At 47.4% G+C, this 12,071-nt stretch overlaps 1 protein-coding gene across 5 annotated transcripts in view; it reads left to right on the forward strand.

The window, feature by feature from the left end:
- The window catches only part of DIS3L2 (DIS3 like 3'-5' exoribonuclease 2), a 386,722-nt gene that overhangs the window by 264,049 nt on the left and 110,602 nt on the right, over positions 1 to 12,071 (forward strand). For all 5 annotated transcript variants that reach the window (XR_009009011.1, XM_007184723.2, XM_007184727.3 and 2 more), the window contains one exon: positions 9,793 to 9,905. Coding sequence is in view for 4 of the 5 variants with exons in the window: in XM_007184723.2 (XP_007184785.1) it covers positions 9,793 to 9,905 (113 nt within the window). In the remaining variant the exon portion in view is untranslated. The remainder of the gene's footprint in view (positions 1 to 9,792; positions 9,906 to 12,071) is intronic.

Here is a 12,071-nt window from a genome sequence, read left to right on the forward strand (position 1 = left end):
TCCAGCCTTTGAAAGCTGGAAACATTACAAGTGTGTATGATGTAGAAAGGAGCAGTCCCCATATCCTCAGCCTCCAGAGATCATCACTGGGGACAATTTAATTCTGTTCTTCATAAGTGGTAACCCTCTCCTGCCTCTGTTGGCTTGTCTTTCTTTTAAAACTTGCAGCTAGTTTTACTTAACTGGATTTTTACTTTTTAAACTTTTTTCTTTCCTTGACTTCAACCTCTACAAACCTTTTTTTTTTAAATTTTTGGATAGAGAATGTTGAACATGCACAAAAGCAGACAGAATAGTATAATGAAACCCCTTGTTTCCCTCTCGCAGCCCCATCAACCCTGAAGCCATGGCCAATCCACCCCAATCACATCCCACGTACCCCACGCCCCACTCCCAGCCCTTATGTGGACCTGCTAACTTCGTAACTGCCTTCAAAGGTCCTTCTCGGCCCTTCTGACTTCACTCTCTTTTGGCAACGAGGGAGGATCAAATGCCTGCCCTCCTGCACTCAGAACTTCTCATGAGCCGGTGCTCGGCTCCCTGTCGCAGGTCTGACCGGCTGACCTGGGCTTTCCCCACTCCTGGAAATTCCCAGACGCTGGGTGTGCCAGCCTCACATGTTCAGCTCCTCATTCTCTTTCCTGTTAATGAAGGAGGCCATTGCTCAAATCATTTGGAAGGGGAAAAGTGGAATTTACTACCTGGGTGTTCCTCTTCCATGCTGTTCATATAAATTTAAACTTAGATTCCTGAGAATTAGATTGAACATGACAAAAATTGCTGTGTGGGCAGTTTAGTTGAGTACTTGCAGATTGATAGAGCCCTTTGTAATAACGAAGGAAAAAGGTTCTCTGAGCTGCTTGGTTCCAGAAGGTGAGCTCACCAGTTAAGGAGTTTGTAACTAACGCTCCTCATTAACCCTTTGCTGGGTGGCAAAAAGAAAATACCAAAAAAACAGTCCACAGACTCTTCAAATCCTGGCCTTCACGAGAACCTAAGAAATCATCTTGTACAACCCCCTTCTCATGCCTGGGGACCTTACAATGCATTCAGATTTACTTGTCCCAGAATTTTTTACATTGACTCCTTTTAAGCTTTTGAAATATTCTCAAACCATCACCACGTCATGGCCATGGACTTCTGCCATGGCTTGCTGTACCAGTGGTCAACTTTTGCATTTGATTACATAACCAAATACCACACAGAACTGGAAGACATCAGAGTTTGAGTTGTCCCTCTTACCTGGCAGCCCAATCAGTGTTTCCACCAAAGTCAAAGGGAATTTGCTTACCCCAACTAAAAGATGGAGTTTGTTGTGCGACCACAAGGTGATCCAAGCCCAGTTGCTTCTCAGCGATGGAGTCTGTCTCTAAAATTCAGCGGGATCAAACTAAGGTCAGGACCTGCATTCTGGCTGGAGGTGCTGCCCTATGTGAGGCCCCTCCTTGCTGGGGATGTCTGGACAGTAGAAAGTCCCTTTCTCTCAGTCCTCTTGGTTGTATTTCCCTTTCTGAGCTTTCAGAACACTGTTTTCTCACTCTCTTAAGACTCACGTTGTTGGGAAAACTGGCCACAAGGTCAAGAGGGTGACCCAAGCAAGAGCAGCATGTTCCTGTCATGCAGACTGGATAGAAACCAGTCTGTGGGACAGGAAGCCCAGCATCTGTTGCATGTGTCAGTGTGTCTAGTAGGTTATGCTTCTTTTCATCATCTACCTTTGTTTACCAAACGTATTACGTCACTGAAGGATTGCTTAACTTGGTTTGCCTGTCAGTGCCATTCCTGAGAGATTGTGGTCTTCTTCAGGCTTACTGTTTTCACTCCAGTGTGACCTTGGGTGCATTAGTAGAACCATGGTATGCAGGATGAAGGCGCTGACAGCGTGAGGAAGTGAATATGGTATATTCAGCTAATGTCACTTCTCTGCTTAAAATTCCCCAGTGGTTTCCCACTGTACTTGAAATAAAATCTAAATGCTTCGTCCTGGCGTATCAGGGCATCTGTCGTTGGGCCACCGTCTACCTCACTAGCCTCTTAGCTTCCAATTCTCTCCTTCCCAATCTTCTATTCCTTAGATGCACCCAGCTTGCTCCTACCTTCAAACCTTTGCTCTGGTTATTCTCCTGCCCGGGATGCTCTCCCCCATGTCATCATGTGACATCCTTTTTGTATACACAGGTCTCAGTCTACTTCCTCAGAGAGACCTTTCCAAACTAAATCTGAGGTAGGTCCCAGGCATTCTCATCACCTCACCCTGTTTTTTTTATTAATTTATTATTATTATTATTAGTTAATATTTATTTATTTGCCTGCATCGGGTCTTAGTTGCAGCACATGGGATCTTTGTTGCGGCATGCGGGATCTTTTGTTGTGGCACGCGGGCTCTTCGTTGCAGCGTGTGGGCTTCCCTCTAGTTGTGGCACGTGGGCTCAGTAGTTGCGGCACACTAGCTCTGTAGTTGTGGGGCATGGGCTTAGTTGCTCCGCGGCACGCGGGATCTTAGTTCCCCAACCAGGGATCGAACCTGCGTCCCCTGCATTGGAAGGCAGATGCTTAACCACTGGACCACCAGGGAAGTCCCCTCACCCTGTTTTATTTTTTTCAAAGTCCTTTTTACTATGGTAAGTAATCTTATCATTTATTTGTTTGCTTATTGTCTTTCTCTCCCCACGAGAATGTAAGCTCCACAAGAGAAGGGACCTTGTCAATCTTGTTTACTTGTATGTCTCCAGCGCCTAGAAAAAAAAAAGTACCTGCCACATAGTAGGAGCCTAATAAGTATGTGTTGAGTGGCTAATTGAGTGAATGTAGGTGGTTATTAGGAGCACGTTTGGGAGGAGGATGTTGAGGATTACGATAGTGACTCACAGCCAAGCCACATGGCTATTTAGCCCGAAGGAGAGAAGATCCAGGGGGCTACGTGCTAACTATGTAAACATTCAAAGCTGGTGCTATCCCCAAAGTAGAGCCTGCCCTGCTGGAAGAGATCTGCCACTTCACTCATTTCTCGAAGCCAGATTGCTACCCTCTGAGGAGATGGGCTTGTTCTGGGCAGCCCCATGGGGTAGAACTGGGCCACCAAGTGGGAACTCTGGGAAGATGTATTTTGGCTCTACAGGGGGAGATTTTTTTTTTTTTTTTTTTTTTTTTTTTGGCTGTGTTGGGTCTTCATTTTCTGTGCGAGGGCTTTCTCTAGTTGCGGCAAGCGGGGGCCACTCTTCATCGCGGTGCGCGGGCCTCTCACTATCGCGGCCTCTCTTCTTGCGGAGCACAGGCTCCAGACGCGCAGGCTCAGTAGTTGTGGCTCATGGGCGCAGTTGCTCCGCGGCATGTGGGATCCTCCCAGACCAGGGCTCGAACCCGTGTCCCCTGCATTGGCAGGCAGATTCTCAACCACTGCGCCACCAGGGAAGCCCGGGGGGGAGATTTTTTTTTACATTGTCATTGCTGTCTGAGGGTGGAGCGGACTACACTAGCGAGTAGTGGTTTCTCAGGCACGTCAGGTGTGCGAGCGTAAGTTGGACACACTCTGGGAAGACCCGGTGTGGGGAGGTATGGGGGTCTAAGTCTACACGGTTAGACCAGGCAGGGTTTACAAGCCCTTTCAACCCAGAGTAGCAGCAAGTCTACCCTATGTTTTTATTTTCTTATTCATTCAGTAAATGTCATATACCAGCTGTGTGCTCAGGCTTTCTCCCGCCCTTCGAGCTTCCCCCTTACAGAGGTGGGGGGAGATACCTACCTCAGGGCCCCCTTGCAGTGAGCGGTGGGGGGTTGGGGTCGGGGGAGGGCTGCAGGGAGGGTGTCAGACGCCGTAGGAAGACACCGAAGTCGGGAGCGGGGAGCCTGGTCTAGGTCATCGGGGAAAGCCTGCCAGAGGGAGTGGGCTTTACACAGTGGCCTGCAGAACTGGTGGGGGTCGTCAGGAAGAGAAACAGGAAAAACACCCTGAGGGAGAAGAGTGTGGAGCCTGATGGCTTTGAGCAGCTTAAGAAGTTCTGTTACAGTTTCTGGCACTTAAGGGCTTAGGGCCAGGAAAGTTGAACGTGCTCAGGGCAGACCCACGTGGTAAAGAATTTTGTCACTATTACTTCTTTGTGAAGCAGTGATAGAGCACAGTGTGCAGAGGGAGGAGTGGAAGAAACAAGCCGAAGGGACTGGAACGGTGGCAGAAGCCAGGCCAGTGAGGCCTCGGAAGCCGGGTCTGGGCTGCACGCCCGGGGCAGTGAGGGCCCGGCAGGGTTTAAACAGTGGAGTGACAAGGGGACTTGTATTTTGGAGAGAGCACTATCCTCAATGAGGAAAATGGGTTTGAGAAATGGCAGGGAGAGCCACACAGAGGTTGTTAGATCGTCCTCGGAAGAAACAATGGTGGCCCTGGCTAAAGTGGTGGTGTGGGAAGAAGAGAGACGAGCAGATTTCAGAGGTGTTTGGGAGGGGGAGTTCAGAGCGATCAATCAGCACAGGCTGAGACAGACCTGGGGTTTTTCAGTTTTGGGCAGTTACGGTGCCTTTTTTGGTTTAGTGGAGATGATCCCATTTCCTGGGACAGAGAACACAGGAAGAGAAATGGTTTTGCTGGAGGTGGGGACTTTTGGAGGCGTGAGTGTGAGGTGCCTAGGGGACAGCTAAGTGGCAGTTCCCAGTAGACCCTTGTGTATGTCAGTCTGGAGCTCAGAGAGGTCTGGGCTGACGGCACAGACTGTGGAGCCTAAAGCACGGAGTTGATGCTTGAACTCCTGGGGGTGGATGAGACAGCCCAGGGAGAAGGAGTAGCATTGGAAGGGGAGGCAGCCGGGCATGCCAACATGTAAGGAACAAGGAGAGGAAGAGGAGCCTGAGAAGGGGCAGGCACCCAGAGTGGGGCCTGGAGCCAAAGGAGGGAGAAATCACCAGGCCTCAGATGCCCTCTAAAGGTCAGGCCAAGACAAGCCTAAAAGGGTTTGGACATTAGGGGCCTGAACAGAAGCAATTATTTTTTGCTTTTGCTAAATGAGGTATATTTAGCAAGGTTGTTCCCCTATATTCTGGATGAAAAGGGGTGCCCTACTGGGTCAAGAAGAGCCTCTGTTACCACAGTCCAATCTCAGCAGTGGGTAAAGGTGAACTCAAGTGACCAAAGTCTGGAAGGCCCTGGTCTCACTCCTGGTAAGGGTAGCGTAATACTTTCCCACCTGTAATAGCCTTGACCCTTTCAGGTACTTAGGGCAGTCACTCTGCCACCAGGTAGAGATGACTGTAAACTAGAAATGTAGAAAGGAATTGTTAGGTCTTAAGGACTTACAATTAAATAGAACTAGAGATGATGGCTTAGTGGTTGTTCTGTAATCAGTCCCTGTTACGAGTGGCTAAAGAGACTGGCAGTGGGAACCAGAATGTGCCTGCGAACAGGGCTGGGAGAAGTCTCCGACAGGACTTCTGAATCCATAGCCGAGAATGTGGCTTCTATTGAATCATAAGAGATAGGGAGGGATTTCTAGCTGTGACCCACTGAGATGAAAAATTGGGTTGTATCATCTTGTCCTGGAGTTACCGCGACAGTGGTTGGGGGGCAGGGGGTGGTAATAAAAGGAACAAAGGCTCTGAATCTGACCTGGTTTTGAATCCAGGGTTTATTGCATACTAGCCAGGTAACCTTGGACAAGTGACATGGAACCTCTCTGAGCCTCAGATGGTTCATTTGTGAAACACGGTTTATATGGCTATTGTCAAAGGTACGTTAATGTGTGTGGAGCCCCTGGCACAAAAGAGATATTAAATAAATGGTCACTACTGCCATCCTTATCATTTTTATCATCATTATTGTCAACATTACGTTCATGTAGTTGTTATAGATTACAAAACACTTTCACATGTTCTCACTGAAGTAAAAACAGACTTCAGCTCAATTCGCTCCCACAGAATGAGGTTTTGCAACCTTCCTCTGTCATAGCACTGGTAATACCATATTATCACCACGTTGGTGTATCTGCCAACCCCATTAGACTGTGAGCGCCTTAAACAGAGGGATCCTCTTATGGATGCCCAGTGCTAGAGTAATCTAGTGGTTCCGTTTCCGTGCATCGTGGATCCATGTAAGGAAGCACTTTCTCACGACCAGAGCCCTTCAGAAGTAGAGCAAGTGGCTTCAGGATGTGAGCTCCAACCCCCTTCCCAGGGGTATGTCAAGGGCCACCTGGCAGGGACATAGTTGAAATGTGGCTGAGCTGATTGGGAGGCTGGCTTAGAAGAGATGGTTCTTAAGCCCCTATTTACGTCCTATTAGTGCTTTAATTGGATGAAGCAGTTCTGGTGTCCACTCAAGTTCATTCACAGGAGCATTTGCATACTTCCCTGGTGGCGCAGTGGTTAAGAATCCACCTGCCAGTGCAGGAGACACGGGATCAATCCCTGGTCTGGGAAGATCCCACATGCCACGGAGCAACTAAGCCCGTGCACCACAACTACTGAGCCCATGCGCCGCAACTGCTGAAGCTTGTGCGCTCTAGGACCCGCGTGCCGCAACTACTGAGCCCGCATGCTGCAACTAAAGCCCTTGCACCTAGAGCCTGTGCTCCGCAATAAGAGAAGCCCCCGCAATGAGAAGTCTGCGCACTGCGATGAAGAGTAGCCCCCTCTCACCACAACTAGACAAAGCCTGCGCGCAGCAATGAAGGCCCAATGCGGCCAAAAAAATTAATTAATTTAAAAAAAAAAAAAAGAGGAACATTTGCATGTGTTTAAGTCTGTGGGCCCTGTGCGCAGTGAGCCAGACGTGGCCGGCCTTGAGGACTCTTCCTTCCTGTGCTTCCCCAGCTCTTCAGAACTCACAGGACTCACCTTAACCCCAGTAGATGAATATTTTTTAATGTAAAAAAAATTTCAAAGTATAATTTTATATGGAAGACAGTGCGTTTTTAAACATCAAATTGGTCCTGGATGTTTTGGCAGCATTTACTACATAACCTTTTGGATTTATATTTTCTCTTTCATAGAATAAAAACTTCAGTGCCACTACCTCTGGAGTTCTGCAAGTTCACATTATGTAAATATATGTAATAAAATATTTACTTAGGGTTTCCATAAAAAAGGTCCAAAGGAGAGAATAAGAGAGCTTCTCTTTGCTGGTTTTAGAGGCTCTTCTGGGAATTCTGAAATTTAAGCCTCTCAAATATGTTTGGATTGGCCCCCTTCATGTTTTATCTCCTGTAATGAACTCTTTGTCAGTTTGTCAATTTTGACTAAGGACAGAAAGTTCATGTGTAGTAACAACACACAGACTGAGTTTAAAATTATGGTTTTTATCATGATGTAATAATCCTTCTCTTTTCCTTTAGTCAATATTTACCTGTTAGGCTAGTATATTATAATTCTGACTTCAAAAGAAGACACTTTATTTTACCTTCTCCAAGTGTTGGTTTTAGATACTTGTAATATCGAAATTGGGAGTTGTTGAGCTGTGTGAGACGCTTGGCCACATTCTCTTAGGGTTGAGTTCCTCGATCATTGCGGGGCAGGTTTCACTGCTCCCAGTGACCCAGCAACACAGCTGCATGGCTCACATGATGACGCAGCTGAACTTTGAGCCACGCTGGTTTTCCTCAGCTTTCCAGACAGCCTTCTCCTCTGTGGGAAATAAGTCTATTCTGTTATCCCATAGCAGCCAGTATTTCTTAGATGGACTTGGGTTTTCCCTAATGTATTAGCGTTACAGGACTGGGTGGAAAAACCCAATGCTGCCCTGTAGGAGTGTGAGACAGATGAGAATGGGGAATCTTAAATTCTTTTCCATCCCTGAACCTCTTATTTTAACCACCCCAAGTTTAAACATTTTTCCATTTTAAAAACAGGGGAAAATCCTCCCCCAGTGAAGAAGAAATAGGAGGACAATAAATGGCTACAAAATTTGAGGCTAAAATGTGAGATACCTTAAAACTGATTATCCAGGTAACCAGAGGAGAGAGTGGTGACGTGTCAGTAACTCTTCTGAATCAACTTGGGAATCAGTCAGGATTCTTTTAGTGAGAATTCAAGTTCAGCTGGATCCTGGAGTTCAAATGAGGTCATCATGATTCTCCCTTTATTTCTTAGACCTATTATTTTCTATATTGGCATGATTATGTGGCAAAAATGTTTCCTTGACAGTTCCAGACTTATTGTCTAGGGTCCTGGGAGAGAGACCCTCTTTTCTGAAGCCCGTATCAATCCCTGAAAACAGACTCAGAATAAATCTATTGATACTTGAGTCACATGCCTGTGCCTAGACCAATCACTATGAACAGGAATGGAGTATAGCGGAATTCCATCAAGCACGTATTTAAATTATAAGCAAATTCACCTTTGTGCTTGTATCATCAGTGTGCTTCTGTCTGCCCATGATGCTTCCTCTCTCCAAAGTATATGCCATTTCACATGTGTACTCCTTTCCATATTCTGTCCGTTATGTGCATTTTTGTGTGCGTATGTTTGTGTGTATATAATCACATATACTACATCTGATAGATGATTTATGGGATGTTCAAGAGGAAATCTTAAATGTATAACCTAACCAGCCCCCAAGCCCACTTTAGGTATGATTCCACCAGCCTGAGTCATCTGACCATGTCTCTGGTAGAACTCATAGAGAAGACAGGACCTGTTGAAAACACAACCCCACCAGGAAGGGAAAGGGCAATTCTAAAATGGAAAACAAGTAGGTCTTTTACCACAGTAGGCAAACAAATTGTTGATTCGTTCACTCAACAAACATTGAGTGCCTATCGTGTGTCAGGCATTCTTCTGGGCACTGGACCTACAGCAGTGGACTTGACACAAAAATCCCTGCCTTACTGGAGCCTGCACTGTAGGGGCAGACAGTAAACACATGAGCCAGTAAGGATGTGCTGTGATATCTGATAGTGATGAAAGCTCTGAAGAGAAGACCACAAGAAGCATCTTCAGTTATGTATTAGGTGCTTTAACAGTATAGTTAGGGGAAACAGAGGGCAGAGAATCTCTTCTTGTCCTGGGATTCTCTTTCAGTTGACCCTTATAAGGTAAGAAGGATTTTGATGGGCAGATCCTGTTGTGATTATTATCCCAAGTGTAAGAAAAAGCATGAGCCAAGCAAGAATGGGATGAGGTAAGATACGTTCTGGGAATGGAAAGCAGTTTCCCGTGACAGCTGCATAGAGAGCATGTAGAGGATGAGCCATAAGGCTGGCGAGGTGGACTGAGGCGGGCCCGTACACGGGCACGAGTGACAGGCTAAGGGGCGACATCACCACACCCACGGTTACGAGAGGGGTATTAGCAGTGGTGTGGAGGGCTAGATGGGAGGGGATGGAATCAAGGTAGGAAGGCCAGCCGTGGGGCTGAGGAAAAGCTGTGGCCGGGATAGATGGGAAGGGCAGTGCTTTCAGGGGCGGGGTCTGCAGGATTTAGGCATTAATGCCTTCTAGTGAGCTGTAAGGATTTGTTCGTCATCCAAAATGAGTCTTCTTTTACAAGTCTACTGATGTTTACTCAAAGACAAGAAGCCTTTAGAAATGGTAAACATTTGTAAAAATGGTTAATTTGATAAATGATTAATGGGATAAAAATGGTTAATGGCTAATGGGATAAAAATCTCATCATCTGTTGGCGTACAGTGAGGAAAGTAAATCTAGCGCACACGGCAGTGGGTAGGTGGAGCACCGGGCCAGCCTGAAAATGGCAGCCTGTACTCCAAGCCCTGTGGCCTCTGGGAGGGACATGCCTTCTCGGGATGGATTCCCAGGAGGGATTGCCCTTGCCTTCCATTCCAGGCTGATCAACCTTCTTGTGCATCTACAGGCAACTTTGAAGTGGGAGTTCACATCGCTGACGTCAGTTACTTTGTTCCTGAGGGATCCAGCCTGGATAAAGTGGCTGCTGAGAGAGCTACAAGTGTCTACTTGGTTCAGAAGGTAAAAATCAGTTTCTGGTTTCTTGGATTGAAAGACGTGCTTCTATTTAATCATCTTCCTTTGTTTGTTTCTCCTTAAAAACATTCATGAGGGACAGCAATCTTGTCTGAACATCTTTTCTCACATCTAATGAGATCTTTAAAAAATGGTTTTCCCTGGAAAAGTGTTTGCCCTCAGTTATTGTATGTTTTCCTGTTAGGCCCTTGTATGTTCAAGAGGAGCCAAACTGAGGCGTTCTCAAGGCAGGGCACAGGTACTCATCTCAGGCCTTCAGACTGGCCCTGCCATATAAGTAACTCAGGCAAGTGGTCAGCTTCAGAAAGAAACGAGGAACTTTCATACTGTTGTTCCAAAGTGGGGCTCAGCAAGCTCAGCCCACACCGGTCACAGTTTTTATAAGGCCTTAGTGCCATACAGTCACACCCATTCATTTAGGTAATGTCTGAGGTGACGTCACACTACTGTAGGAGAATGGAATGAAAATTTACTAGTGGCCTTTTAAGAAAAAGTTTCGAACTCTGGTGTGAAGAGTGGGGGCTGATCTGCTCTTGACCTGCCCTTTACAAGATAACCTGGTACATCCCAGAGATGCAGAAGCAAAGGGAGCCAAGTCTGGGCTTTTCCTCTTAGTCCTGATGTTGCCTCTCTTGGTAAGTCACCGAGTCTCTCTAGACCTCCTTTGACAAGTATTTAACGATGAGCACCAGTCATCTGCCAGGCACTGCCCTAGGCCTGGTGGTGAATGAAAGACCATACCTGAGTTATTTCCCCACTAGAGCTCATGAATTCTTCTCCAGGCTTCTTCCTCCTCCATTTGACAGTCTGTTCATCTGCTTATTTGGCTCATCTTACATCACTGACTGTATCATGACTTTCACCTCCTAACTTCCTTGAATCCGGTGATCCAGTTTTGGATTGCTACATACACTGGCTTGAACCTTCCCTCCTCCCATGCCCTTGGACATGACTTCTGATGTTTGCACTCTGACTGCACTTAGGTGAGAGGTATATCCCTTCCATCTACCCACATATCCCATGGCCTTCTGGCAGCTGGGAGCCCTTTACCTGGCCCCGTCTCTCAGGGGTGAGAAAGCAGCCCAGGTGCCAAACCTGCTCCATTCTGGGAACTTCCAAATGTCATCACCTAGAGAAAGGAGACAGCTACCCAGTCTCCCTCCACTGCCTGCTCTGACTGGCAGCTCCCACTGCCAGCACGCCTGTGTGCCCACACAGCTGGCAGAGGAAAAGCCAGTCTCTGAGCACTGCCCTCACTCACAGCATGTCCTGGGAGGCCACTGTGCTTTGGGGTCCTGCCTCTCTAACTCCTGGGAAAATTCAGCCTGCTGCCTGCTCCGGATGGAAGTATCTAGTGGGGTGCCAGGCTGTAGGTTTGAGAACGCCAGCAGCATAGGGATCCTGGAGAGGCCCTGGAAAGGCGGTTCTCTGAGCCCCTGACCTTTATGAACCTGCAGATCTTGGCACAGCATTGAGACACATCTGCAGGACAGCATTCCCCTGCTCTTAGTTATTGCTGACCTCTCTTCACTACCACTGCTTCAAAACAAGGGCTTGGGAAACTCATGCTCCTGAACACGTGAACCCCCGCTTCCTGCTCTTTTCCGGTATGCACTGGCCCTTTTGTGGACATGCTGTCTAGACCCTGGCAAGCAGGCCACTAGGGGGTCGGTGTGCTGCTCACTCTGGAAATGCCCCACCCCTAGAGTCCCAGGAACCTGACCCCATGCTTTTATCATGACTGGGCCATGGCCGTAGGGAAAGACTAATGTCATCTTGGCAATGCTAAGGGTGGTAGCAGATCTTTTTAAGAGGCAGTGTTCTCCTGGGTTCTGTTTTTTTTCCTAGCTAGAGATCTGAAAACTGTCACTGACTTCTTCACGTCGGTTCTCCTGGATGACCCTGTGGCACCACTGCCATACCTCCCACCTCCCCATCACATCATTTCCTGGAATATACCATCTGCCAGGGGTCTATTCAGACACAAAGACAGAGGAACCATATTCCAAACGCATGATTGGCCTGGGGCCCAAGGCTTGTAAGTTCACCCAGCTATTACAGTACGGTTTCGTTCCAAGTCTGAAGCCAAGGCTCTCTACAAATAGAGGCATCAACTTGTGTCAAGGGTTTCTTAGCCTCTCCCTCTTGCCT

Source organism: Balaenoptera acutorostrata, chromosome 8, assembly GCF_949987535.1.
Source record: "Balaenoptera acutorostrata chromosome 8, mBalAcu1.1, whole genome shotgun sequence".
In the NCBI taxonomy this organism is placed as follows: Eukaryota; Metazoa; Chordata; class Mammalia; order Artiodactyla; family Balaenopteridae; genus Balaenoptera; species Balaenoptera acutorostrata.